The following is a 13125-nucleotide window of genomic DNA, read 5'->3' on the forward strand; positions in this document are numbered from 1 at the left end:
GCAGGCCGTAGGTTAAGTGGTTAGGCAAGAAGGCAGCAGATGGAATATAATGTGGGGAAATAGGAGGTTATTCACTTTGATAGTAAGAATAGAAAATCAGAATATTTTTAAATGGTCAGGAACTTTTAAATGTTGGTGTTCAGAGAGATGTGGGTGCCCTGATACAAAGGACACAGAAAGTTAGCATGCAGGTAGGTACAGCAAGCAATTAGGAAGGCAAATGGTATGCTGGCCTTTATCACAGAGGGCTTGGAGTATAAGAGTCAATAAGTCTTGTTACCACTACACGGGGTGTTAAATAGATCCAAGCCAGATGCTGAAGTACAAAACAAGGCACAACTCTTGTTCTTGATACTAGGTTTATTCACAGGATGCAGCCTTACAGATCTCTGCCTCCTAACTACTACCCAGTGTCCCGGCTGACTCTCTTTATATGTGACTCCTGTCCTTAATCAAACAATGCCCATCTTTAACAACATAATCGACAAACCATTAACACAGGGCATTGGTGAGACCGCCCCTGGAATACTATGTACAGTTGTGGACTTCTCAGGAAAATATACTTGCCTCAGATGGGATACAAAGAAGGTTCACTTGACTGATTCCTAGGATGAGAGGGTTGTCCTATGGGAAGGGAATCTATATTCTCTGGAGTTTAGAAGAATGAGACATGATCCCATTGAAACATACAAGATGCTTAGAGGGCTCAACACCGCAGATGGTGAGAGCTGTTTCCTCGTGCTGGAGAGTCTAGGACATAGGAACATAGGAAACAGGAGCAGGAGAAGGCCATTCGGCCCCTTGAGTCTGCTCCGCCATTGAACTATATCATGGCTGATCATCTACCTCTACGTCATTCTGCTGCACTATCCCTATACGCTATGATATCTTTAATATCTAGAAACCTATCCATCTCTGTCTTGAACCCATATTCAATGACTGAGCCTCCACACCCTCTGGGGCAGAGGATTCCAAAGATTCACCACCCTCTGAGTGAAGAAACTTCTCCTCATCTCAGTCCTAAATGGCCTTCCCCTTACTCTGAGACTGTGTCCCCTGGTTCTAGACCCCCCCAAGCCAGAGGAAACATCCTTCCTGCACCTACCCTGTTGAGCCCTGTAAGAATTTTGTAAGCTTCATTGAGATCACCTCTCACTCTTCTAAACTCTAGAGAACACAGGCCCAGTCTCCTCAATATGTCCTCATTGGACAGCCCCATTATCCCAGGAATCAGTCTGGTGAACCTTTGCTGCACTCCCTCTATGGCAAGTATATCCTTCCTTAGGTAAGGAGACAAAAACTATACACAATACTCCAGCTGCAGTCTCACCAAGGCTCTGCACAATTGCAACAAGATATCTTTACTCCTGAACTTGTAATAAATACCATTTACCTTCCTCATTACTTGCTGCACCATCCATGTTAGCTTTCAGTGACTTATGAACGAGGACATCCAGGTCCCTTTGGACATCAGCACTTCCCCAATCTCTCACCGTCTAAAAAATACTCTGCGTTTCTGTTTTCCCCACTAGGGGCATAGTCTCAGGATAAGGGGTCTGACCATTCAGGACAGAGCTCAGGAGGCGTTTTCTTCATTTAGGTGGTTGTGAATCTTTGGAATTTTCTACCTCAGAGAGCTCAGTCGTGGAGTACATTCAAGACAGAGGTCACGAGGGTTTTTGGACACTAAGGCATACGGGGATCATGTAGGAAGGTGGAGTTGATGTAGAAGATCAGCATTGATCTGATTGAATAATGGAGCGGACTCTAAGGGCAGTTCAGCTTTCTCCTACTGCTATTTCCTATGCGGTTATATTCTGTCACTGAGTCTGCAATAAACCCAGTGACTGTTAAAGAACTCACACACCTGATGGGGGACTTAAAATTTTAAGGTGTTAATTCAAAATTAGCATTGTAACTTCAGCAGTTTGACATAAAAAGGTTGGCATAAAAATGGCTGCTAATCTAAATTGTTTCCCATGTGTACAGAGTAAACACGATGTCCTTCAGACTGTGAAAGTTGGGAGGCAGTTAGATTAGCCAGCTACCTGTCCAGAGTCTGAAACTTAATGAATTGAAACATTATCAATTCAGGGCGCTCTCAGATAAGGTGATGTTTCTCACCGAAACAATAACCAATCACAGCCTGTTTCTAACTCTGCGGAACTTTCTCAAATAGGTACATAGTTAGAAGAAGCCAGTCAGCCATTCTCTTTTATCTCAGCTAAACTGACTTTAAAATACACACTATTAGCTGAGACAAGTCAGTCAGACATCTTTGGACACAAAGGGGTTGAGTTCCTTTGTTGAATTCCCCCTCCCTGGATTTTGAGACAGAGGCGTGTTAAAATCTTATCTAACCATATTGGATTTGTGAGTATAATTATCTTTAATTATTATTTGTTTGGCTATCCAGTAACAATTGCTGACTACAGTGCATTGAAAAATTGTATTTTTACTTTATTGATGTTATGATTAGTTTTAGTTACTATCTATAACAAGCTGTAATCTATAATAATAAAATAAAAACAAAAATAGAAATACCTGGAAAAACTCAGCAGGTCTGGCAGCATCGGCGGAGAAGAGCACAGTTAACGTTTTGAGTCCTCATGACCCTTCAACAGAACTACTGAAGGGTCATGAGGACGCGAAACGTCAACTGTGCTCTTCTCCACCGATGCTGCCAGACCTGCTGAGTTTTTCCAGGTATTTCTATTTTTGTTTTTATTTTGGATTTCCAGCATCCGCAGTTCTTTGCTTTTATCTTTATATAAGCTGTAACCTATGATTGTCTTCAATGAAAAGTCTGTATTAATGAAGCATAGTAGGGGTTGTAATCTCAAGTAATTATTATCTCGAGGACCCACGTATCCACACAACCCTAGGGGTCTGAGTTAGACTCCTGAGGGCTGGTATTGGTAAACTTTCAAAGAAGTTTGGTCCACTAAGACATGCCACAACATACATCCCATCCAAACAGAACTACGGGCAGGATTTTACAGCCCTGCAGGACATTACGGTCCCGCCGAAGTGAATGGAGATTTAAATGGCTCAGCACATCTGCGGGGGGTTGGGCAGGGTGGGGAGAGGAGCACCATGGCAAGGCCGCAAAATCCTGGCCTTTGTTAACTTGGAGACTCCTGGAAGAGAGGACTTCTCATCTGAGGGCCCAGTGTAAGACGATGATCCTTTAATACTTAGAAATCTCTTTCAGTTGAGATTCTAAGCTAACAATAAATTTGAGGGAATAGGTTTACCATGCCCGGGGGCGGGGGGTGGGGGGGTGGTAATGATAGTCGAGCTATTAACAGGACGAGGCGAGGAAAACGCCAATGCTGGAGAGCTTTGGGAACCAGAGTTCCAAATTCATCTTCTTCCTCCCTTAGCTGCCTCCGGCCATGTCTTAAATTACTCATTAACTGTATCTCAAAATAGAATCCACTTCTACATCCTGTCCCCCAGTCACAGATACCCCCCTGCAATCCCGAGTTCCTGGAAAATGATTATTGTGCCTATTGTTAGTTGCAACTGAGAATCAAATTGCCAAAATAACCAAAGAAGGAGGTCGGGGGGATATTTCCTTTCCGTTTCGCAGCGAGTTGTTGTGCACTGCGATGATGGAAACAGATTCAGTAGTAACATTGAAAAGAAATTGAGAGACGTACACTATGGGAGAGAGCAGGGGAAGTGCGACGAATCTGGTACCACTTTCAAAAAGCCAGCACAGGCATGATGGGCAGAATGGCCTCCTTCTTGTTCTCCATGATTCTTCAAGAAGTTTTCAAAATTCTTAATTTATTTGAGAAAAAGGTTTTAGTAATGCGTTTGTCATTTCAGGCTCCTTTGAACATGAAGGCCGTTCTTCAGGCTGGCTGGCTCCTAACAGTTGCCTTTGGAAATGTCCTGGTACTCATTGTGGCCAAGGCCGCTTACGTGGAACAGGTATGAACTTCTTACAGAGCTTTTCATTCTGCCATTACCTGCGGTGACCCTCTGACTGTAACTGTAGAGTCTGTGGCCTGGACAGAATGGGGCTCAAATTGTCAGAGGCGGTAGCACCAAAATGGGCTGACAGCAAATCGGCAGCTCATCCATTGCACGGTTTCAATGAAAGGGAATATCACACACAGGTGAATCTGTGGCTTGTGAGTGTGTGCGTGTGTCTGTGTCTGCCTGTGTGTGAGCGTGTGTATGCATGTCTACATTCATGTATGCATGTCTTTGTTCTTGTACCTGTGTATGCACCTGTGTGCCTTTGTATGTGTGTAAGTGTGTGCATGTATATGTGTGCCTGCATTATGCACATCTGTGTCTCATGTGTGTCTGCATGAAGGGTGTGTCTGCGTGTTGGGTGTGTCTGTTTGTGGGGTGTGTTTGCATGTTGGGTGGATCTGTGTGTTGGGTGTGTCTGTGTGTGGGATGTGTTTGCATGTTGGGTGTGTCTGTGTGTTAGGTGTGTCTGTGTGTTGGATGTGTCTGTGTGTTGGGTGTGTCTGCATGTTGAATGTGTCTGTGTGTTGGGTGTGTCTGCATGTTGAGTGTGTCTGCGTGTTGGATGTGTCTGTGTGTTGGGTGTGTCTGCATGTTGGATGTGTCTGTGTGTTGGGTGTGTCTGCATGTTGAGTGTGTCTGCGTGTTGGATATGTCTGTGTGTTGGGTGTGACTACATGTTGGGTGTGTCTACATGTTGGGTGTGTCTATGTGTTGGGTGTGAGAGGGTGCTGATGAGAAGTGACTGAAGCATTCTGGGAGAAGTCATCGCAGTCACCACGACTCAGGAGGGAATCGAGGAGGACCCACTGTAAAAGAACGGAATAGCCCCAAACATTACATTGCTGTAGTGTTTCCATCCCTCCCTCATCCGCAAACCTAAAAAAAAGAGAGACAGGAAGAGACAGTGCCTTCAGGAGTGCACCAGACCTGCCTTCTGAAAGTGGATTTTAAAGAAAAAGCAGCTGATTGTTGAGTAAATTCTGGGAGCAGACTCGGAGGGAGCAGCAACGGAACGGTGAGTATAAACCTAGCTTACCTCGGGGATTCGCGGCCTTGTCTCTAGGGAGCAGACCCAGAGGGAGGAGCACAGGAGCGGTGACCTCAGGGCACAGAGTCACTGAAGCCAAAACTGAAAAAGAGACATCACAGGAAAGCTGTGACCTGATTGGTTGGTTGGAAATCTGCACCAAATTTGAAAAAAAAACTGCAAAACTAATTAATAAATTAATTATCTAAGTAGAGATGGCTGGGCAGGTGATGTGCTGTAGCTGTATGATGTGGGAGCTGGCAGATCCCATGGTGAGCCACAGTGACCACATCTGCAGCAAGTGTTGGTTGCTGGAGGAACTCCGGCTCAGAATTGATGAGCTGGAGTCCGAGCTCCGGACGCTGCGGCACATCCGGGAGGGGGAGAGTTACCTGGACGCTTTGTATCAGGAGGCAGTCACAACTGGTAGATTAAATACCTCAAGTCAAGTCAGTGTTCAGGATCAGCAGGGTGTGACTGCGAGTGAGGCAGGTAGAGGGACCCTGTGTTCAGGAACAGAGGAGCCTCAGCTCTTGACCTTGTCCAACAGGTACGAGGTACTTGCTCCCTGTGTGGATGAGGAAGAGGGCTGTAGGGAGGATGAGCCAGCTGACCACGGCACCGTGGCACAGGAGGCCATTCAGAGGGGGGAGCAAAAAGACAAGTGGTAGTTGTAGGGGATTCTATAATTAGGGGAATTGATATCTTCCTTTGTAAGCAGGATCGAGAGTCCTGCATGGTATGTTGCCTGGGTGCCAGGGTGAGGGACATCCGGCTTGAAAGGATATTGGAGAGCGAGGGGGAGGATCCAGTTGTTGTGGTCCACGTCGGGACAAATAACATAGGTAAGACTAGGAAAGGGGACCTGTTTGGGGATTATCAGGAACTAGGAACTAAATTAAAGAACAGATCCTCAAGGGTTATAATCTCCGGATTACTACCCGAGCCACGTGCAAATTGGCATAGGGACGCGAGAATAAGGGAAGTAAACACGTGGCTAAAGGAGTGGTGCGGGAAAGAGGGGTTCCATTTCGTGGGGCACTGGCATCAGTATTGGAACAGGAGGAATCTGTACCATTGGGACGGTCTCCACCTGAACCGATCTGGGACCAATGTTCTAGCGAAAAGAGTAAATAGGGTGGTCAACAGGACTTTAAACTAGAAAGTGGGGGGGGAGGGAAGGGTAAAACTCCAAGAAATATGACTAATGGGAAACAAAGCAGCAGGTTAGCATGTCGGGGGGTGGATTCAACTTCATGGAAAATTATGAAAAAACTGAAAAGAAAGGAGAGCCCAGGAGAGGCTATTAAAGTCTCCAGAACACAAAATAGGACAAAGTGTTTGGAAAGGGCTAGGAATCTAACTTCAAGCACATCAGATAAGGGGACGGGAAATACAGGACTGAAGGTGTTGTATCTGAATGCACGCAGTATGCGAAATAAGGTAAATGAGCTTGTGGCGCAGATTGAAATTGGCAGGTATGATGTGGTGGGCATCACGGAGACATGGCTGCAAGGGGATCAGGACTGGGAGCTAAATATCCAAGGATATACATCCTATCGAAAAGATAGGCAGGTTGGCAGAGGGGGTGGGGTTGCTTTGTTAGTAAGAAATGAAATTAAATCAATAGCAAGAAATGATGTAGGGTCAGATGATGTAAAATCTGTGTGGGTAGAGTTGAGGAACCGCAAAGGTAAAAAAACAGTAATGGGAGTTATGTACAGGCCTCTGAGCAGAAGTCAGGATGTGGGGCACAAGATACACCAGGAGATAGAAAAGGTGTGTAAGAAAGGCAAGGTTACAGTGATCATGGGGGATTTCAATATGCAGGTAGACTGGGAAAATCAGGTTGGTAGTGGATCCCAAGAAAAGGAATTTGTGGAATGTCTACGAGATGGCTTTTTGGAGCAGCTTGTGGTGGAGCCCACTAGGGAACGGGCAATTCTAGATTTAGTGATGTGTAATGAGGCAGATTTGATAAGGGAGCTTAAGGTGAAGGAACCCTTAGGAGGAAGTGACCATAATATGACAGAATTTACCCTGCAATTTGAGAGGAAAAAGCTGGAATCAGATGTAACGGTATTACAGTTGAATAAAGGCGACTACAGAGGCATGAGGGAGGAGCTGGCCAGAATTGACTGGGAGATGAGCCTAGCAGGAAAGACAGTGGAACAGCAATGGCAGGAGTTTCTGGGAGTAATTTGGGAGACAAATCAAAAATTCATCCCTAGGAAGAAGAAGCATATTAAAGGGAGGACGAGGCAACCATGGCTGACAAAGGAAGTCAAGGACAGCATAAAAGTTAAAGAGAAAGCATACAATGTGGCAAAGAGCAGTGGGAAACCAGGGGATTGGGAAGCCTACAAAGACCAACAGAGGACAACTAAAAAAGAAATAAGGAGGGAGAAGATTAAATATGAGGGTAAACTAGCCAGTAATATAAAAGAAGATTGCAAGAGTTTTTTTGAGATATATAAAGGGTAAGAGAGTAGCAAAAGTGGACATTGGGCCGCTGGAAAATGACGCTGGAGAAGTAGTAGTGGGGAACAAAGAAATGGCGGAGGTACTGAATAGGTACTTTGCATCAGTCTTCACGGTGGAAGACATGAGTGACATCCCCAAAGTTCAAGAGAGTCGGGGGGGCAGAGGTGAGTATGGTGGCCATTATCAAGGAGAAGGTGCTAGGAAAACTGAAAGGTCTGAAGGTGGATAAATCACCTGGACCAGATGGATTACACCCCAGAATTCTGGAGGAGATAGCTGAAGAGATAGTGGAGGCATTGGTGGTGATTTTTCAGAAATTACTGGAGTCAGGGAGGGTCCCAGACAACTGGAAAATCGCTAATGTAACCCCCCTGTTTATGAAGCGAGTGAGGCAAAAGACGGGAAATTACAGGCCGATTAGCCTGACCTCGGTCGTTGGTAAGATTTTAGAGTCCATTATTAAGGATGAAATTTCAGAATACTTGGAAGTTCATGGTAAAATCAGGCAAAGTCAGCATGGTTTCATCATAGGGAGGTTATGCCTGACAAATCTGTTAGAATTCTTTGAGGAGGTAACGAGTAGGTTAGACAAAGGAGAGTCAATAGATGTTATCTACTTGGACTTCCAGAAGGCCTTTGACAAGGTGCCGCACAGGAGGCTGCTCAGTAAGATAAGAGCCCATGGTGTTAGAGGCAATGTACTAGCATGGATAGAAGATTGGCTGTCTGGCAGGAGGCAGAGAGTGGGGATAAGGGGGTCCTTCTCAGGATGGCGGCCGGTGATTAGTGGAGTTCCGCAGGGGTCAGTGTTGGGACCACAACTTTTCACTTTATACATTAATGATCTAGATGAAGGAACTGAGGGCATCCTGGTTAAGTTTGCAGATGATACAAAGATAGGTGGAGGGACAGGTAGTATTGAGGAGGCGGGGAGGCTGCAGAAGGATTTGGACAGGTTAGGAGAATGGGCAAAGAAGTGGCAGATGGAATACAACATGGGGAAGTGTGAGGTCATGCACTTTGGTAGGAAGAATAGAGGCATAGACTATTTTCTAAATGGGGAGAGAATTCAGAAGTCTGGAGTGCAAAGGGACTTGGGAGTCCTAGTCCAGGATTCTCTTAAGATTAACTTGCAGGTTGATACGGTAGTTAGGAAGGCAAACGCAATGTTGACATTTATTTCGAGAAGACTAGAATAGAAAAGCAGGGATGTGCTGCTGAGGCTTTATAAGGTTCTGGTCAGACTACATTTAGAATATTGTGAGCAATTTTGGGCCCCGTATCTCAGGAAGGATGTGCTGGCCCTGTAGAGGGTCTAGAGGTGGTTCGTGAGAACGATCCCAGGAATGAAAGGCTTAACATATGAGGAACGTTTGAGGACTCTGGCTCTATACTCGATGGAGTTTAGAAGGATGAGGGGGGATCTGATTGAAACTTACAGAATACGGAAAGGCCTGGATAGAGTGGACATGGGGAAGATGTTTCCATTAGTAGGAGAGACTAGGACCCGAGGGCACAGCCTCAGAGTAAAGGGAAGACCTTTTAGAACAGAGATGAGGAGAAACTTCTTTAGCCAGAGAGTGGTGAATCTATGGAATTCATTGCCACAGAAGGCTGTGGAGGCCAGGTCATTGAGTGTATTTAAGACCGAGATAGATAGGTTCTTGATTGGTAAGGGGATCAAAGGTTACGGGGAGAAGGCGGGAGAATGGGGTTGAGAAACTTATCAGCCATGATTGAATGGCGGAGCAGACTAGATGGGCCGAATGGCCTAATTTCTGCTCCTATGTCTTATGGTCTTATGGTGTGTCTACGTGTTGGGTGTGTCTACGTGTTGGGTGTGTCTACGTTTGGGTGTGTCTACGTGTTGGGTGTGTCTGTGTTTTGCGTGTGTGCGTGCGTTCAGAGAGTGTGCACATTAGGAGTGTCTGTCTGTTGGGCGTGTCTGTGTTTTAGCAATGTGCTGCTTGAAAGGGAGGTGGAAGCAGATTCCATCGTGATTTTCAAAAAGGAATCGGGTAAATATTTGATAAGGAAAAGTTTGCAGGGCTCGGTGGAAAGAGCAGGATTTATTTTTATGCTGTAACTGGCAAGGCCCATTTGCTGCCCATCCCGAACTAGCCTAGAGAAAGTGATGGTGAGCCACCTTCTTGAACCGAATGTCTTGCTGGGCCTATGCAGAGGGCAGCTAAGAGTCAACCACATTGCTGTGGATCCGGAGTCACAAGTAGGCCAGAGCAGGTAAGGACATCCGATTTCCTTCTGTAAAGGACATTAATGAACCAGATGGGTTTTTATGACAAATGTCATGGTCACCATTACTGAGACTAGTTTTACATACCAGGTATATTAATTGAATTTAAATTACACCAGCTGCCATTTGAACCCAGGTTCCCAGGACCTCTGGATTACTAAGTCCAGACATTACCACTATACCACCCCCCGCCCCACCACCCCAAACCACCATCAGTAAGTTGGACAGTTGATGAAGCATTCGGAAGAGGCACAATGGGCCGAGTGGCCTCATTCTGTGCCCATCGTTTCTATGATGCTGATTGTAATAAATCTCCTGTTTCACCCTCACAGTGGGCCGAGTTTGTGCTGTTTGCCTGCCTTCTGTTTGCCGTCTGCATCATTTTCTCCATCATGGCTTACTTCTACAAATACGTGGATTCAGAGGAACTGGTCAAAAAAGATTTGGACAAAGAAGAGGAGATACCTCCGCCCAACACAGACACCTTCCTCAACACAGTCAACAAGCAGACAAAGCTGTAGCGCATCGCTCCCCCTGCTGATTAGCTTCTTTAAATTCCTGCTTCCAGTGTTAGTTATTGAAAGTATCCCATCGTCAACATAGATTTTCCCTGGGGTCTTTAATCAGGAGTGGATTCAGAGTGATGCGTAAATTATTTTTCTTATTTTGAATGTGACCAAGACTGTGGGGGAGTTGAGGGGGGGGTGGGGAGGGTGGCAGGGGGTGGGTGGTGGTGGGGGCAGGGGTGGTATTCAAAGAATTTATTCCACTGGTGGGCCACCCTGGAAAGGCCAACTTTTATTGCCCGGCCCTAGTTAGCCTCAGATGCTAGTGATGGTGATGGTGATGGGCCTTCTAACCCTCAGATACACCGAACGGCTCGCTTGCCCATTGGGGTGGTTAGGAATCGACCATGCGTTGGTCTGTGACTGGAGTCACGGAGAGGCCAGTCGAATAGAGGAGGGCAGGTTCCCTTCATTGAAGGACGTTAGTGAACCAGTTGAGGGTTTTACTGGAATGGCCATTTTTACTGACACAAGTTTCCTGATTCCAGATTCTTCTGAAACTGAATTCAAAACTCTCAAACTGCCATGGGGGCGGATTTACACTAACTAATGTGCTCTCGATTATGAGTCCAGTTATATGAAGCACTACACTACCCTACCTGCATGGTGTTGGAGTAAGCTTGAGAGTAGTACCACAGAGTGGTGAGATACACATGTATCTCTTTGATCGCCTCTCAACGTCAACCTCTCCACATAATTCTACAAACCCACCACAAATATTCACAATTAGGATTAAAATGGTAGAGTCTTTGGTAGAACACGCTCGAGAGGCTTGCTCCTACGCTGTGATCATTGGCAGCCGTGCCTTCAGCTACCTAGGCCATAAGCTCTGGAATTCCCTCCCTAAGCCTCTCCACTTCTCTCTTCTCCTTAAAACGTATGTCTTTGACCAAGGTTTTGGCCATCTGCCCTACTATCTCCTTACATGGCTCGATGTCAAACGTTGTGTTTATGTGGTGCCTTGGGATATTTTATTATGTTAAAGGCACCACATAAATGCGAGTAGTTGTTGTCGGCAATTGTTGGCCCCTCCCTGCACATTAATCTTTCCCACCTCCAACCCAGCTTCCTCCCTCCCTGCCAAAACGATTTTCTACTTGAGGTGGGCTACCAATGTAAGGTATCATTGACATTGCAAATTCCTCACATCCCTGCCTTCCCTCAGTTCTGAGGGGGTGGGTTTTGAGCACAGTTGAGGACTGTCTGTGCAACAGGGAAGCTCAGGTGCACCTGCAGGAGGAGGCCATTCAGCCCATCGTGCTTTTGCTGGATCTTTCAAAGAACAATCGCGTTTAGATAAGGTAGACTGAGAAAAGCCGTTCCCATTAGGTGATGGTAAAAATGTCAAGGGGCTCACAGGTTTAACGTCTTGGGCAAGAGATACAGGGGTGGGAGGGAATGCAAGGAGGAACTGTTTTACGTGGCCAGTGGTAATGATCTACAGCTCGCTGCCTATGAGGGCGGTGGAAGTGGAGATGATGGATGATTTCAAAATGAAATTGGATGGGCACTTGCGGGTAAATAGCCACAGTGGCTGAGAGGTAAGGGTTGCAGGGAAGAGGAGTGAACAGAGGGCAGCCCCAGTTTATAGACAGGCGTTACTTCACTCAGTCCCTCACTAAGAACTGAAGGGTTGCAGTGGGTTGCGGAAAATTGTGGTTTCCGAAATAACCTGCATTGATGTGGCACACCTCACGCGGAAAATCATTCAATTTAAAGGGTATCTGGCTGCAAAAAGTTAGCAGGGGCTGAATCCAAAATGGTGAAGCGTTTGGATCAAGTTCCTACTCTGTGCATTTAAAGCTTCTCCACCTTCATTACAAAGCGAATCTTATTGACAGAAGCACGAGCCAATAGCGTGAATAATGTCAAACTATGTCTCTTGCCTGTGATGTCATTGTGCCAGCACAAAGACTGGCCAGACTTAATGTTTGCAAACATCATTTTAACCCTTTAGGGAACTATTGACAGGGACACTCACAGCATCTCTTCCAATAAGGGATTAATAGCTAACAATTGTCCCTCCATGCGGTGGGTACTCGCACCGGATGTATCTAAACCAGAATGGCCGCAGTTCCATTCCAAACACTGTTGAGTGCCACAGAATCCATGGAAACGTACAGCACAGGCAGAGGCCATTCAGCCCATCATGCTTGTGCTGGATCTTTCCAAGAACCATCGCGTTTAGAAAAGGTAGACTAAGAAAACAAAAACAGAAAATGCTGGAAAAACTCAGCAGGGTCTAACAGCACCTGTGGAGAGAAAAACAGAGTTAACATTTCGAGTCCGTATGACTCTTCTTCAGAGCTAAAGAGAAGTAAGAATGTGATGAAATTTATACTGTTTAAGTGGGGGGGGAGGGGGCGGTGAAGCTGGGTAGAAGGCCAACGACAGGTGGAGACAAAGAAGAAATTGACAAAGATGTCATGGACAAAAGGACAAAGAGGTGTTAATGGTGGTGGGAAGGGCTAAAGGAGGTGCTGATGGTGGCATTAAAGTAAGAAATCAGAATGTGATAATAGCAGGAAAAGGGTAAGCACTCTGGAAATAATTACATGAACAAGGGCCCAATAGGAGGGTAGGGGGAGGGAAAATGATGGGAAAAAAGATCAAAAATGGGATAAAAGGTAGGGATAAAACAACGAATAAAAATGAAAATAAGAGGGCAAAAAAATAACTGTTAAAAAATAAAAATGAATATCGAAAAAAGGAGATTAAAAAAAAAGTGTGAGGATGGAAGAGAGAGCTCATGGTCTGAAGTTGTTGAACTCAATGTTAAGTCCGATGTTAAGACTAAGAAA

At 45.6% G+C, this 13125-nt stretch overlaps 1 protein-coding gene across 1 annotated transcript in view; it reads left to right on the top strand.

Moving 5' to 3' along the window:
• slc15a2 (solute carrier family 15 member 2) overlaps positions 1-10439 on the top strand; it is a 109589-nt gene extending 99150 nt beyond the window's left edge. The window contains exons 23-24 of the mRNA XM_078552780.1: positions 3838-3942; positions 10091-10439. Of these exons, the coding sequence (XP_078408906.1) occupies positions 3838-3942; positions 10091-10279 (294 nt within the window). The 3' untranslated portion in view covers positions 10280-10439. The remainder of the gene's footprint in view (positions 1-3837; positions 3943-10090) is intronic.
• Positions 10440-13125: the final 2686 nt, after the last annotated feature.

This window comes from Cetorhinus maximus, chromosome 11, assembly GCF_964194155.1.
Source record: "Cetorhinus maximus chromosome 11, sCetMax3.hap1.1, whole genome shotgun sequence".
NCBI classification, from domain to species: Eukaryota; Metazoa; Chordata; class Chondrichthyes; order Lamniformes; family Cetorhinidae; genus Cetorhinus; species Cetorhinus maximus.